This window comes from Aspergillus costaricaensis, assembly GCF_003184835.1.
Source record: "Aspergillus costaricaensis CBS 115574 unplaced genomic scaffold BO79scaffold_39, whole genome shotgun sequence".
Classification (NCBI taxonomy): Eukaryota; Fungi; Ascomycota; class Eurotiomycetes; order Eurotiales; family Aspergillaceae; genus Aspergillus; species Aspergillus costaricensis.
This window is the reverse complement of record NW_020291839.1, coordinates 121,748-137,604: the sequence shown is the minus strand read 5'-3', so window position 1 is coordinate 137,604 and position 15,857 is coordinate 121,748. Positions and strand designations below refer to the sequence as shown.

Sequence of the window (15,857 nt, the reverse complement as noted above, 5' to 3'; positions counted from 1 at the left end):
CAGTGCCCGATCCAGTTCCATTATCTCTAGAACTTTATCCTCCCTTATATAGTTGGCCTGCAAGTCCCTTCGTAACGCCTCGTCGCCAACAACTGATTCTCATCATGGATACCTCCGAGGTTCGACAACGAAAGCATGACCCTCAACTGAATCACACAGCCGCTCCGAAGAAGCAGCCTTCCGACAGTCAAGATGAGGAACCCCGTTTGAAGCATGGCATTGCGATGCAGCTTCTCCGCTCTTTGCTCCTGGCCACATGGTTCAACTGCTGCTGCGTCGCCATCCTAGCGACCCAGGTCATCGGCTCCCCTCTATACGTGATAAACAAGGATTGGTATTATTCCTATATGGCATACACAAAGCAGTCCTTTGGCTTGGTCATCACGGCTCTCACTCAATGGGGCTGTCCTACCTTTGTGCGAGTCAGCGGTGACAAGAGTGTACGGGGTCAGGTCCACGTCGCAGAGGATGGGCGCTTAAAGACCCAATTCCCAGAGCGATTGGTCCTCATAGCCAATCACCAGGTGTATACTGATTGGATCTATCTGTGGTGGGTGGCATACACGAATACGATGCACGGCCGCATCTTCATCATCCTTAAGGAATCCTTGAAGTACATTCCTATTATCGGCCAGGGTATGACCTTTTACGGCTTTATTTTCATGGCTCGCAAATGGTTGTCCGACAAGCCCCGTCTGCAACATCGATTGGAGAAGCTGAAGACTCAGCATACGGGATCGCAGTCAGGGTCCCCGCAATATGACCCCATGTGGCTTCTGATCTTTCCTGAGGGGACGAACCTATCCATCAACACCAGGCGGCGGAGTGCAGAGTATGCCGCAAAGCAGGGACTCTCCCCTTTGAAGCATGAGCTGATTCCCCGCTCCACTGGTTTATTTTTCTGTCTACAGCAGCTGCGCGGGACAGTGGAGTGGGTCTATGACTGCACCGTAGCCTACGAAGGACCTCCGTAAGTACTCGATGCGCTTGCTTGCAAGCGAATGAGCATTCCACTAACCACTTTCCTCAACAGAAAGGGTAATCTACCTGACAAGTACTTTACCCTTCGGTCGACGTATCTGCAGGGGCGACCGCCCACTTCGGTCAATATGCATTGGAGACGTTTTGCCGTGTCCGAGATCCCTCTGGATGACCAGCAAGAGTTTGACTCGTGGCTCCGCGAGCGTTGGACCGAGAAGGATCAGTTGCTTGAGGAGTACTACGAGACAGGGAGGTTCCCGTCCGAGCTGGCTGGGTCTATCGAGGTTGGGCATGGATTCGAGGACCGGAAGACTGCCGCGGCTGCAGGGTATGCTGAGGCACATGTGCGGTTGGGACACTGGACCGAGGTTGGCCGGATATTCATGGTGCTTCTAGGCGCGGTTTTCCTCTGTAAATTGCCCAAGCTCCTGGGATTCTAATGTGGAAAATGCCTTCTTGGCCGTGGATCGATGTTGCCGTTATGTGCTATGACCGACACTCTAACCAACCCGTTGCATGACATGAGCAGATGCGCTTAGAGTATTATTATGACTATTTTTCAGTTACTGGCGTGATGGGTCTCACTTGGATAGATGCCTCTCTCCTCCACTATATTGCTTTGGACGTGGTCATGGGGCAGTTTTTGATTTCTTCTTCTACGATATCGATATAGCTTTCTAGTGTAATCCATATATAGCACCGAGCAGGTGCATTACGTGAAACACTAATTATTGACAAAATTTCAATACAGCGTATGATGGCCTCTGCATACCATCTATAGCTATAATATTAATTCTCCACCATATTCTAATGATTTGAAAATAATTTGGCACTGTGTAAACACAAACATACGGAGAGTGCCAGTGAGTGAATGACAAGCCACAGCTGGCGGGCGGTGGCGGTGTAAACTCGGCCCGGCCAGCCTCTCTCTCCCTCTGTCTCTCATGCCAAACCTCCGGAGCGCTACAGAAAGCATCGATCTCAATCTGCTGCAACCACAGGCTTTGTCCTCTGACTGCCACAGTTTCAGGAGCGCGCTTCTTGCTAGTCACCCGGCAAGAAGACACTTCTTTCAACCGCGTCTTTTTACCCCCCACTCTAGTTTGGCTTCATCCCGATCATGAGTTGAGCTGAACTACGAGCCAAGCTCCTTTCACCTCTCCGAAACAGTCGCAATCCTTCCCATTGCCCCATCTACAACACAACACATTGCTCAAAGCAGTGCCCGCACACGCCATGGCGTCCCTTCAGAATGGCCACGCCAATGGCACGAATGGCGATTCTCTTTCAGCGGCCAACCCGTTGCCCAATCTCCGTTTCTCTGACATTCCCTCCGCCATCGACATTCCCGCGTCCACCCTCGACAGTGAAGTCGAGGTCAGCCTAGAGATTCTTCCAGATGACCCAACCGAGCTCTGCACATTGTTGGAGAACGAAAAGGCCGCTAAGAACTTTTGGGTCACGATCGCGCTGGCATACGCCAAGCAGAAGCAACTCGATCATGCCATCGACATCTTAAACAAAGGTCTCGCGTCGGTCGCTCATGGAGCTACGAAAGAGAAACTCGGCCTGCTGGGATGGGTTTGCTGGCTGTTGATGCTGAAGAGTCGGAATGCCCCCCGCGTTGCCCCCGAGGGAGAATTGTACACCGAGGCGAAGACGAAGGATCATTATCTCCAACTTGCGACGTCTACTTTGAACGAGGCTTCACGACTGAATCCGGCGTTCCCCCCTCTGTTCCTGGCGCGAGGTGTCCTGTCGCTGCTGCGCGCCTCGCTACATCCACCCCGTCCTGTTCGCCCGGGCACCGTTGACACATCTGAGAGGGTAGAATCGCTGCGGCAGGCGCTCAAGTGCTTCGATGAGTCGTCCAAGGCTTTTGGTGGTCGGAATGTCATGGCCATCCTTGGGCGCGCGAGAACGCAATACTTGCTTGGCCGATACGCCGAGGCCCTGGAAGGCTACCAGAAGGTTCTGATGAAGATGCCCAGTCTGACAGATCCCGACCCGCGGATTGGTATCGGCAGTTGCTTGTGGCAGTTGGGCTTCAAAGAGCAGGCCAAGGTTGCTTGGGAGCGAGCTCTGGCGTTGGTGGGTTCCACACAGATTCTACTAGTACCAGTTTCTTGTTTACTAACCGCTTGACTTTTTGTTGCGAAACAGAACCCTGACTCCAAGGTCGCCAATATTCTCCTCGCAGTATACTATCTCTACGACAGTTCACGACATGCCACGACAGACCCGGCCTTCGGTTCATTGTACAAGGTAGCAATGACTCAGTACACGCAGAAGGCGTTCAAATTGGACAAGGAATACCCCATGACTTGTTCTCTGTTTGGCGGGTACTTCCTCCTCCGGAAGGCTTACTCCACCGTCGAGACCCTGGCCCGTAAGGCCATCGAACACACCGATGTCATGCAGATTGCCAGCGATGGCTGGTATCTCCTTGGTCGGAAGTCCCACTATGAAGGCGACCTGACGCGCGCTGCGGAGTATTACAACCGCTCCGACCAGGCTCGTGGCGGTGGTGAGAAGGGATACCTCCCGGCCAAGTTCGGCACGGTACAGATGCAAGTGTCTAACAAGGACTTTGACGGAGCCAAGTTCCGCCTCGAAAAGATCATTCAGCAGACGAAGAATGCCGAATGCATGGTTCTGCTCGGCGCGCTCCATGCGGAGGAGGTCTTCGCTGCGCAGAGAAGCGGCAGCAAGGAAGACAAGTCGGCTGAGATCAAGAAGGCCATCAACCTTCTGGAATCGGTTCGCGCCCTCTGGAAGGACGAGACCAAGAAGATCTCGCCCGACGAATCCGTCTTGGTGTACCTGGCCCGGCTGTACGAGCAGAGCGCTCCCGAGAAGAGCATGCAGTGTCTCACCCAGCTGGAGGAGATGCAGCTCGCAGAGGTCGCAGAGGAGGAGCGCCCCGAAGGCGTCGAAGATGAAGAGCAGGTCAAGGCAGCTCTCCGCGTCCACCTTCCCCCGCAACTCCTTAACAACATGGGATGCTTCCTGTATCAAGCTGAGAAGATCGAAAGGGCCCGGACCATGTTCCAAGCAGCGCTGGATGCCTGCGTCCGATCCAAGGAAAATGAAAGCGAGCTCGACACCGACGCGCTCGTCACCACCATCAGCTTCAACCTGGGCCGGACCTATGAGGCAGCCGACATGCCGGAAGAAGCCAAGAAGGTGTACCAGGGTCTCCTGGAACGTCACGCTGACTACACCGAAGCCAATGCGCGCTTGACGTACATCGCCCTGCGCCAGAGCCCCACAGACGAGGGCCCGAAGAAGATGGCCAAGCTCTACGAAGCCGACTCGACCAACCTGGAAGTGCGCGCCCTGTTCGGCTGGTACCTCAGCAAGTCCAAGAAGCGGGCAGCCAACCTGGCCGAGGACCACGAACAGCGCCACTACAAACACACCCTGCAATACTACGACAAGCACGACCGATACTCCCTGACGGGCATGGGTAACATCCACCTGTCCACAGCGCGCGACATGCGCCGCGACAGCGACCAGGATAAAGAAAAGCGGCGCAAGATGTACGAGCGAGCCGTCGAATTCTTCGACAAGGCCCTCCAACTCGACCCTCGCAACGCATACGCCGCCCAAGGTATCGCCATCGCCCTTGTCGATGACAAAAAGGACCACGCCTCCGCCGTGCACATCTTCTCCAAGATCCGTGACACATTACGCGACGCCAGCGTCTACCTCAACCTCGGCCACGTCTACGCCGAGCTCCGCCAATACACCCGATCGATCGAGCACTATGAAGCCGCACTATCCAAAGACCGCGCCCGCGACGCACAAATCCTCGCCTGCCTCGGCCGCGTCTGGCTTGCCAAGGGCAAGCAAGAGATGAACCTGCAGGCCATGAAAACCGCCCTCGACTACGCGCAGCGCGCCCACTCCGTCGCACCGGGCCAAGTCCACCTCGAATTCAACGTCGCCTTCGTCCAGAACCAAATCGCCTCCCTCACCTACGGCCTCCCGGAAACGCAAAAGACGGTCCAAGATGTCCAAGACGCCGCTGAAGGCCTCCAACAAGCCGTGGAGACCTTCAACCGCGTAGCTCAAGCCAAGAACCCACCGTACCCATCCAGCGCCCTAGAACAGCGCGCCAACATGGGCCGCACCATCCTGAAGCAACTCGAGCGCGCGCTCCAAAGCCAAAAGGAATACGAAGAGAAGAACGCCGCGAAGCTGCAACAAGCGCGCGAGGCGCGTGAAGCCGAAAAGCGCCAGCGCGAAGAAGAAGTGCGCAAGGCACAGGAAGCAGAGCGCGAGCGCAAACAGCGCGTAGCGGAGGAGCGGCAGCGCATGATCGAGGAAGCGCAGCGATTGGCGGAGCAGCGCGCGGAAGAAGAGCGTGCGCGTGAAGAAGCGGAACTTACCACTGAGTCGGAGACGGGTGCTAAGGTTAAGCGCAAGAAGAGGACGACGTCTACTAAGCGCAAGAAGAAGCGCAATGAGGACGACTTCATCAATGATGGAGGCGATTCTCCTTCCAGGGAGAGGAGCTCGGAACCGGACTCCGATGGCGAAGCGGCGGCGGCGCCGAAGAAGCGCCGGCGTCTGGAACGTCGGTCTGGTAGTAAGGCGCAGCAGAGCAAGTACAAGAGTAGTGAAATGGTGGTGGATTCGGATGACGAGGAGGAGGGCGGGGATGAGGATCAGGCGATGCGTGATACTGGGGCGAATGATGACGAGGAAGAAGAAGAGCAGGATGTGGTGCAGCGTCGTCGGGCCAAGGTCAGTCGACGAGTGGCTGATGATGATGAAGATGAGGATGAGGATGAGGATAATGGGGCGGCGGTGGCTGGAGGAGGGGGCGAAGGGGCCACAACTGGGGGCGATGGGGGCGAAGACGATGATGATGGATTGTTCAATGACGATGGTGGTGATGATGATATGGATCTTAAGGAGGATGAGTGAATAAGTGAGTGAGTGATCTAGACCTTACTTACTTACCTACCTACTACCTCTTTCGGAGCTTGTTGTTGGGTGGGGAGGAGAGCAGAGCAGAGCAGAAAGGAACATGTAGTTTTACGGATGATTGTGCCTTGCTTGTTATCTTTCTCTATATTGTTTTTTATTTTTTGTTCCCTTTGATTCCAACTTCCCATTCATGTATTTGATAAGATGGCGTTGGGATTGGATGTTCGATACTTCAGATATTATTACTACTGCTACTACTTACTTATATCGGTACTCACTACGGGGGGGCGGGGCAGGATTTGTCTATACTATGATCGAAGCATGAAATGAGCCATTAATGCTGTTATGGATGTGCTGTGTAGTAGTATTTAGTACATGGCTCTCCTTGTAGAGCCTTTTTGACCCTTTCCAAGTACTCTAAGCATGCAGTATAGCAAGTATATATGCTGTTAGATGTGCAATAAGTCCAATTGAATATCATGAAATGTGTACAAGAGGTGTTCTACCTGTATAGTAGTAGTATAATTGGTATCCCTACATTTTATTACTAGATAACAAGTAAGGTAGCATCATATATATAGTCGACCTATGTATAGAGAGTATAGAAATAGAAGTAGATATAGATAGAAGCTAAATACCAACCCATACAATAAATACACGCATACGGGATACGATACGCATCAACAAACAATCAAGGAAACCAACCCCCGATTCCCTCCCATTCAAGTCAAAAATTGGTTTAGTTTTAGTACTGACTCGGTACAAAACTAAAACAGTAGACTTAAGTAGAAAACTAAACTAAAAGTAAAACTAAACTAGACCAGCACCACGACCCCCACCACCCACAGTAACAGCGAAAGGAAAAGGGCTGGGCTACGACCTATGGTCTCTAGTCTCGAGTCTAGACACCAGGGATCGTCAGGAGTCCTTCGAACGATGGAGAAAGAAGTTGGGGGCAAGGGAAGGGAAGGGAGGGGGGGAAGTGGGTGGGTTGGGTTGGATGGTGCTACACGCTAGGGGAGGATAGGTGTAACTTGGAAGAGAAAGGGATGGACATAGTGGTGGTTAATAAGGTTGGATCTGAGACAGTGGTGTGGTAGTAGTTAGTAGTTAGGAGGCTGGGTGTGGTGTTGTTACTGCTTGCCTGCCTGCCTTTTGGGGCTGAAGCGAGATGTGTGAAGTTAGTTGTTTTGTTTGAGGATTTGAGATGTGGATGGGGGCTAGTTTTGGGGGGAGAGATGTGTGTGTGTGTGTGTGTGTGTGTGAGGGAAATTGTTGGTTCGGTGGTGGGATTTTTCTTTGTAGTGATGGTTGTGCGTGTGTGTATGTCTGAGAGGGGTTTTTTTTTTCCCTTCGGTCAGTCTCTTTCTCTTTCTTTCTTTCTTTCTTTCTTTCTTCCTTGCTCCGTCTCTTTCTCCGACCCTCTTTCTCTCTCTGTCTCTGTGTGTGGCTTCTCTTATCTGCGATATATTATCTCTCAATGGGGCTCTCCATTATGGTCTTACTGTGGGTATCTGCACAAAGATGGAGGAGGATAAGTATAGTACCTATACTTGTATGGTATGGTATTGGCGGTGCGACTGGTGGGTATCCGTATCTGTTTCGGTATCTCCAATACCTGTTTGGAGAAGGGTATTTAAGTAAAATATACGTAAGGAGAGGGGAAAAAGACCCTCGGTGGATCAGCTGACGAGCCTCAGCTGCACCGGAAGAACTGCTTCTTACGTCGGGATTATTCATTATTATTAGTAGCCATTGACGGCTGGAAGCAGGCGGATGCCTACCGATTCTCATGCAGTGTTCCTGTCCACAGCTGCCCCAGTCATTGGAGTGAGTGAACTCCATATTGGACACGTCTTTCCTGCTGGCTGGGAAGATTCTCCCACGAGCAGGATGCACATCCAGACCGCCGGTCCATGTAAGAAAAGAAAAAGAAAAGAAAAAAGCAAGAAACGTGAAGGGGGAAACGTGACGGGCTGCACGAGAGATGCAGGTACATGTAAGAGGCGCATAAGCAAGTTCTGGGTTAGTCAAGATGAGAACATATTGGCGGTGTGTTCGCACTCAATCTGAGAACTGAGATCTGGGATGACTCAATCGAGTAACCCATCTGAATCTGAATCCTTTCCCCTCTCCTCCCTCTTTTTCTTCCCCTCCTTCTCATCCTGCAATGGTTCCTTTTCACCTCCAGATTCCGAGGTCCACCCCGTAGAGTCCGTAGTCTCCGGTACTAAGGATAACCGACCATGGGGAAAGTAGCAATTGACAGCTGATATGACGTTTCCAATTGACTTTCAACGGACGCTGGAAGAGTATCCATCCATTCAACGTCTTTTTGTCGGTTGGAGACGGCCGAAGCACATGTGGAAATTCTGTCATCTCGGGCCCGAGGCAAGACCCATTGGAGACGGAGACCGACTGAACAATCAATCAATCATGACACTTGCTGGGAAGCAACGCGTCCCTAGTACTCAGTACTACTATTTACTTTGCAAGTGGCTCGCGTGGTAACTTTCCCTGGTGTCCCTCGGTACCTAAGACTGAACCGCACGCGGTGGAACAGAGAGGAGCACTACTGTTAATTGTCCATATCCTCACTGGGTCTCGCAAGTCCGGACATCCTGGTCACTGCATGAATCTGTCTCTTTTAAGATGGGGACTGACCAGGATGGTCGCGTGTCGATTTAATATGATGAGTCGATTTCACACCACGTTAAGTGGATATAATAATCCACCACCGCTTGGGCGGATTCTGTGCGCCGTTCGCGTCTGCCACCGTCCCCTCCCGTCGGAGCTGTCCTCCAATTCCAGCAGGTAGATCCAGTAGTTAGTGAATCAATGGAGAAGAGCGCAAGTACTAGTAGATATTAGTGGGTTGTGGCTGTAGATGTATGTATGTATGTATAATGTAGGTGTATCTGTTGTTATTCCCACCCTTATGAGAATAATGATTTTTTGAGTTTGAGTTATACCTGTCATGTTGGAAAATGTTTGTTTTGTGCCTGGCGCGGATGCAACCTTTCACCCAATTGCCATTTACCGGAACCATGGTTCAAGCGTCCCCTTCCAGCCCGTGGCTTCCCTCTGGGTCCCGAACCAATCTGGCAAGTCAACCAGCTTATCCCGACACACAGGATCCGCTCTGGCGTTCACAAGGTTCAGCCAGGCCGAGAAAGCTTCCGTCGGGCGTCCAGTCAAGACACTGCAACTTTGGGCTAGCACGACTTCTGTTGCCCGGTGGAGAGAAACGTTGAAACTGGGCCCCGACGTCTCCCCTCTAAGCGAATGAAGATCCGGTGGTGCCTGAGTTTGACGTCTCGCTCGTATTGTCGGGACAAGGGAGAGGCAGGAAAGGAGGAACAAAACATCCCTCGGTCAAATTCGAGGCTGTTCGGATGTCATGCTGTTTGGGTTCATAGAGTCTCAGGACTGCTTATGCACTAGGTAGTCCTAGGCACTGTGCTCCGTAAGTCTGTCTGTACCTACCCAGTAGCTGCATGCATGCATGTAGGTACGTATGCATGTCCACAATGAACCCGTCAATCAGCGTGCTCGCCTGCTGACAGTATGGAGTTTACCCCGAACAAACGCGCGAATATTTTGACCTCTGTCTCTCTCTCTCTCTTTCGCAAGAGTAGTCCGCCGGAGAGTAACGGTGCCAATGATAGATTTGTCTTACTTCAGCCGGTGAAAAAAAAGAAAATTCTCCAAGACAATGGCCGAAGTCCATGCATGACTTCGATTATCCATGATCCCATTGCACATTGTATCGCATCCATCGCCTATCAATTGATTCACTATCAGCCCTTTGTGGTTCCATCGAACCCACCGCCAATACTCGCCCAACGGAAGTCCCCGTGAGATCATCGCGTCTGACCGAGAGCCCCGAGCTGAGAGCTCGGTGCTCGACGGTCAGATAGATTAATTATCATTGTTGATTCTGGGCCCTTGGGGAAATAGATAATCGATAGTAATCTGTAGCAAAGTGGACTCTGTAGGTCATTGCGGCATCGTTTAGGTAATTGTCTTGGGGAAGGTAGAACGCATATCATTCACTAGATTACCGTCTCAGCTCATCATTCCATAAGCAACAACGACAACAACAGCTTTGTGTGTGTGTGCGCGTCGAGGAGACGATTTCCGACCGCTAATCAGCATGTTTGCTTTTTCTCTTACTTTTTTTTTCTTATCCCCCCTGTCGTTTCGACGGAAGCCCCTAGAACCATGGCTGGAAGCCCATGTGCGTTGTTTTATTGCACCGGAGGAGTTTTAGTGCCTTGAGGGATCTCTCTCTTTCTGTGTCTCTCTCTGTCCATCTCGAGTCCATGTCTAGGCAAAAGCCCGATCGATCAGCGCACGGCGCAATCCATGGACCCCGACAGATAATAGTAACTAAAATTAAGACCGAAAAGGGAAAACAATCGAGCATAGATTCGGTTGAAGTCCCGCTCGTCTTCACACTGTCTCTCTTCTGTCTCTGCTTCTGTATCCGAGTCTGTCTTCCCCTTTCCCATCTTGGGTGATACCTATTACTCACTTGGGTATTCTTGGAGTTGGGGGAACTGCGTAGGTGGTAGTTTAAGGGGCAATTGACTAACTAGACGGTTAATAGGGGAGGAGAGTTCGGTCAATTGGGGGCTCATGGATTAGGCAGTCGAGCCATTGAATGTCTGTGCGAAAGGGGGAAGGGGGGTAAAATAATTCCTTTTCTTTTTATTGCGTATTCCTTCAGAATGGCATCGTGTCGTTTTTCCCCACGAAGGATGATAGTGTCTATCTTTGGTTCAACTGCCTCGGGATCGAACGATCCCGTGGGTTAGTCTTAGGAGGTTCGTTCAATCCCCCCCCCCTCCTCCCTCGGTTGCCTCTTTGGGGGGAGGAAGGAGAAGGGAATGATCCCTTTTCCATCTTCCCTTCGATCATGATCTCAAACGCATGTTGCTTTTTTTAAATATACCATATCCACTTTGGGGGAAGATGACGATGACGATGATGTTGCTACTGCAGCTGCGGCGGCGGGACACGACAGATGGGAAAGGTGTCAATGTCAATTCATACTACTACTTACTTACTTACACATACACAGCATACACACGCACAAGCTTGGTTCTGGTTCCATAGGGCCGATTGCTATGTAGGATTGCTATCGGGAAAAGAGCCGTAAGGCGGATCCCAGGATTCAGGATGATAAATCCTGAGACTTGTTAACTACTATTACCTGTTTACTCCGTAAGGCCTTTTTTTGGGGCCGAGGAGCGAGGTCCAGGCATACTTGAGGTAGTAGTATTTAGTATCATAGTGGCTGACTGTTACCTTAAACCTCTGGCTGAACGGAAGAATATCTGACACCGGTAATGATTGTGTCAATCAGTATTGATCCTACAGCTAAAACAAATGTCCTCGGGCAGGGCCAATGGAAAATTCACCCATTTACTTCCCGAAGGAAGAAAAAGAAAAGAAGACAAAGTTTTTCAACGGCGAACGTGGGCGGGACAAGAAAATAAAAATGCTAAGAAAAAAAACAAAAAAAGAAAAGACAGAGATGAAAAATGAAATAAGTTGAAATAAAATAAAATGAAATAAAATAACAACATAGATTTACCATTTTGAGTTTTTTTTATTTTTTGACTGACTGACCCTGCTGCTGGCTGAAGCGGTTGTTTACCTTACGGCATCCGATGCAGTGTTGGGAGAGGGGGGAGGGAGGAGGGAGGAGGAAAATACGCTCAATACCCCTGCCGTCCCGTGTTGTTGGTGTACCGTAAAATAAGTCTGGAACTGGGCTGGGATTGACATCGCCAGTATTTGATGATCGTCTCGTCTCGCTCCTTTCCCTCCATCTACAATTTCTACTACTAGTATAGTCCTCTTCCCTCCCCCCCCCTCTCTCCTTCACACTCTCTCTGTCTCTTCTTTCTCTGTTCTAGCCTACCCCGTCTCAATTTCTTTCCCTTCATCTTAGTGTGGGTTTCGTAGTAGTTTGTTGCTGCTCTTTTTATAGTGCTGGTTGTGATCGTTGTCTTTTCCCGGTTCACCCAGTGTTTTACCCTCGTTTTCCCCAGAATTTAATCCCATACCTTACTACTTACTACTACTTTTACTATTTCACTACTTCACTATCTACGGACTAGTCCCGACCCATCATTCCTTTTCGTTGGTACTGCGGCCACTAGTTTGGGTCCGTCCAGTAAAAACCACTTGCTCCCTAAACTGTTATTGCGACAGCGACGGCTGGAACTTTACTTTACGGCTCATTTACTCCATCCTTTGCCCACATCTGTTGTCTCCATATCTTCTTCACACGCTCTCTCTTGATTTCTCTTACTTACTCGTACTCTCTCCACTATCTTTCTCTCTCTCTCTTTGCTTTCCCCTCTTGCAATTGATCTATCATTTCCATTTTCCTTTTGTTTTCCCCTCCCCCATCATCTCATTCCTTCTTGTCAATTGTGACCCAAATTTTTGGATACGTTTCCCGCAGCCGTTTCAACTTTCAATCTAAAACACTCAAGAAACTTTCCGTGGCTCTCGACACGGGGCATGCGCTTTCAACCTCGATCTTGAAAACCCGCCAATCTTCAGCTCGTCGGTGCTCTCGACTGCCTTGTGTCTCCCCAGCTCTCTGGTGTGCGGCATCTTTTCCCTACCATGGTCAAAGCTAGGACCATCCCATCACAATCGGAGGCTTAACGGTCGCTCACTTGCTTCGCCTTGCTCATTTGGCCGCCCCCACGACTCGGTCATCGCCCACCTGGATTCCCTGATATATAGTCAACATACCATCCCTCTGTTCCCCTGATGCAGGCTTCCCACCCGCCAGTGTCCATTCACACCATGTCCCAGCAGGATCTGGACCGTCCCTCTGCCAGAGCACCCCATAACGAGTCCCCCGAACCATATTCGGTCCACACCCGCTCCAGGTCAACTGCACATGCGCATAGTCCTAAGCGGCTGTCCGTGTTCAGTGGCCGCTCTCGCAGTAACACCACCAACTCCACCACCTCTTCCCGCCGTTCCCCCGCGTCTTCCATGACTTCCGTGGATGCAGCGTCGCTGCCTTCGCATGATGACCGGGCAACCTCGGCGGCTGGTGTCCGTCATGAACGGCCCGAGAGCGTGACCAAGTCGCTCCTTTCGCGGGGAAGCCGGATCCTCCGTCGTCAGGGAAGTAAGTTCCACATTGTCTCCACGCTGGACGAGGAGGATGAAATGGAGCGTGAAAAGCCTCGCTTTGAAGTCTCGGAGATCTTCAGCCGGAACAAGTCACGCCATAGTGATGCGCGTAAGTCACTCCTGTCACATGCGGATTGCGCTGTAATTATCGACATTGTATTCAATGCTCACACAATGGACTCGCCACAGATGACCAGCTGAAGAATCTCATCTCGGATCCTTTTGACTTCCACCATCTGACTCATACGAGCCCGTCCCAATTCCAATCGCTGGAAAAAGCCCGGGAGACTGACTTGGTCACTGAGTTCTCGGCCATTCGTGCCTCTCAGAGGCCTGTTACCAACCTGAAAGGAATTCGTGCTGAGGACCTGCACTTCCGTGACTTCTCCACGGAGGATCTTACTCAGTGTGGGACGGCCATTGGCTGTGACGACGTTGTTCCCCCTCCGCCAACTAGTCCACCAGCATCTCCAGGTGGTTCCTCGTCGGTGAGTCCCAAGCAGCGCGACCTCAGAGGACGAAGAGAATCGCGCGTCATTGAGAACTTCTCGCGGCCTGTCCCAAGGTTTCCTAGAGTTGGGTCAACCAGCCCGCCGCCGAGAGCCTCCTCCCCGAGGCTGGCATCCTCCCCTGAATTACCCGAGCCAGCTCCTCGCGCCATTGACGAGATCCTGGGTCTGTCAACCCAACCGACATACCCGGAGCACGTATACTCGCATACCGAGGATGTAGAACATGGTGCTCCTTGGCCGCAGATCCCTATGGAAGACATGTTCCAGCCTCCTTCGGGCCATTCCTTCCCGACCAGCGTCAACAACGAAGTGATGAATGCCCGCACCTCGTCAATGTCCTTACCCACTCTGTCGTCAGACTTGGAAGACGTGCCAGAAGAAGAGGAGCCGGCCCCCTGGCATGAAGGAGCCGGCCTCGAAACTGACGAGGTCTCTCCTCGCGCGCCTGTTATGTCAAGATCTCCACCTCTGTCTGAGGCGCAATCTCCATCCAACACTTCCCTGGCTGGCCCTAGGTCCGATTTGTCCATTTTTGTCGCCGAAGACTTGTCAAGAAAGTTCGCCGAGGCACTGGGTTCCCCCACCCTTCCACAGGATCGTATTGCACCACTGCAAGAGTCCATGGCTCGGGAGCCAGTCCGAAGGAGATCCTCAGTCAACTTGAAAGCCATCCAAGAAACTATATATGAGTCTTGGGACGCAGACATTGACTACTGCTATGAACACGCTGCCGAGTCGAATTGCAACTTTGACTGGACTCGCAGTTCACTTGACGAGGCTCGACAAGACGATGCGGAACACGGGGTTACTGGCGCAGATGGGAACACTGCGATGTTTGAACCAATGCGGCTGAGCGCGTCGGCCTTGCCCGCTGCGGACCTGGATCATGTCCCCAGCGCACAGGTAGTGGTTACCTCCACACTAGATGACAACACTGGCATTGCTGTGACGCAGCGGGACAGTGATTATTTTCAGCCTGTGAGGTTTGCCCCTACCTTGGGGAAACATATTAGCCCCGATTCGCTGTACGATGAGTATTTGACGGCGGACACGGAGTCAGACCGACACTTCGCCTTCTACTCGCAGCCAGGTGTGATCCAGCCTATGGACCAGTCTGTGTCTCCCCGGAGCAGCTTTTCCCCCATCAGCAAGTGTAACTCCCAGGAAAGTTTGATCCTGTCCCGCGCCGCGTCGGTGGTCCGCAAACATCGTTCCTCCGTATCGACTGCTAGTGTTCCTGATCTGGTGCACAGTTTGGCAAGCAGCCGTGAGTTCCACCCATCTGAGCAGAGACTCTCAGGTGAACTTTCAGGAATGGGGCGCCCCGAATCTTCCCATCACCGGCAGACCAAGAGCCTGGCCCGCGAAGTTGAAGCCCAGCTTCTTTTCCGAGCCGATGGCGACGCAAGCCCCGAGCCTTCAGGCTATGCGTCCACCGTGGGTCCTTCCATCCACGACAGAGCCAAGTCCACCACTGAAGTGGAGGCAGGCCCATTGATTGCCAGAGCCATCAAGAATGATGCTGCCTCTAGGGCCGCCCCTCGGCGCAAGGGCCGAGCATCCTATTCTCTCTTCCCCACTCCTGCAGCCAATTGAGCTGCAATCAACCCGACGACAACTTGCATCCATCACAGACCCCTTGTTCTCAGCATTCTGCAACATTCCGTTCCTCATCCGTTCACTTATAGAACTTCTTCAACGACTTGATGATTCTTTTTTTCCCTCATTGTGGTGGCTTGCGTTTCGATTTCTCTGCGATGAATGTTGTCTATTGAACCGTCATTCGGTCCCAATCTTGCGGGCCATGCGCTTATGTTTTCTTTGTTATTTCCTCAGATTTTCTTCACTTGCATTTCCTGGTGCATTTCTCAGCGACTGTTTTCCTCGGGAAGAAAAAATCTTGGGTGTTTTTCTGGCAATGGAGGATTTGGAAAGGACAGTGAACGGGGTTTCAGTCGGAGAACATTCGTTCGGATTTATATTTTTCATTTTGTTGGTCTCGGTTTTTGTCTGGGTAGTTGCTGCAATTGCAGTGGCACTTGTGTTGTTCAACATCCATTGTCGATTTAGGTCTGTGTCAGTATATAGATAGAGCAGGAAGGGATAACTGGGTCTGTCTGGGAAGAGTTGTTTGATACGAGGTTTACACGCGGGCAAACCGTGGAGAGGAAAAAGTGATGATTATAACATTTGATATTACTGTCACTATAGCATGGATGGCGCTATTCATTGATTCAGTTTTCATGTACTGGG

At 51.5% G+C, this 15,857-nt stretch overlaps 3 protein-coding genes across 3 annotated transcripts; all 3 read left to right on the top strand.

Moving 5' to 3' along the window:
- Positions 1 to 104: 104 nt before the first annotated feature.
- On the top strand, positions 105 to 5,916 carry BO79DRAFT_232271 (putative RNA polymerase II transcription elongation factor (Ctr9); the record flags this gene model as incomplete). Its single annotated transcript, XM_025684216.1, has 5 exons — positions 105 to 970; positions 1,034 to 1,349; position 1,733; positions 2,201 to 3,072; positions 3,145 to 5,916. The coding sequence occupies 5 exons, from the start codon at positions 105 to 107 to the stop codon at positions 5,914 to 5,916; spliced, it is 4,827 nt and encodes a 1,608-aa protein (XP_025535386.1).
- A 6,837-nt stretch (positions 5,917 to 12,753) lies between these two features.
- On the top strand, positions 12,754 to 15,200 carry BO79DRAFT_221542 (uncharacterized protein; the record flags this gene model as incomplete). Its single annotated transcript, XM_025683521.1, has 2 exons — positions 12,754 to 13,201; positions 13,282 to 15,200. 2 exons carry the CDS (start codon positions 12,754 to 12,756, stop codon positions 15,198 to 15,200), a joined length of 2,367 nt encoding a protein of 788 aa, XP_025535385.1.
- An 83-nt stretch (positions 15,201 to 15,283) lies between these two features.
- BO79DRAFT_53032 (uncharacterized protein) lies at positions 15,284 to 15,711 on the top strand. The gene has a single exon (XM_025689382.1). The coding sequence runs from the start codon at positions 15,366 to 15,368 to the stop codon at positions 15,672 to 15,674; it is 309 nt and encodes a 102-aa protein (XP_025535384.1). The 5' UTR covers positions 15,284 to 15,365; the 3' UTR covers positions 15,675 to 15,711.
- The last annotated feature ends 146 nt before the right edge of the window (positions 15,712 to 15,857 follow it).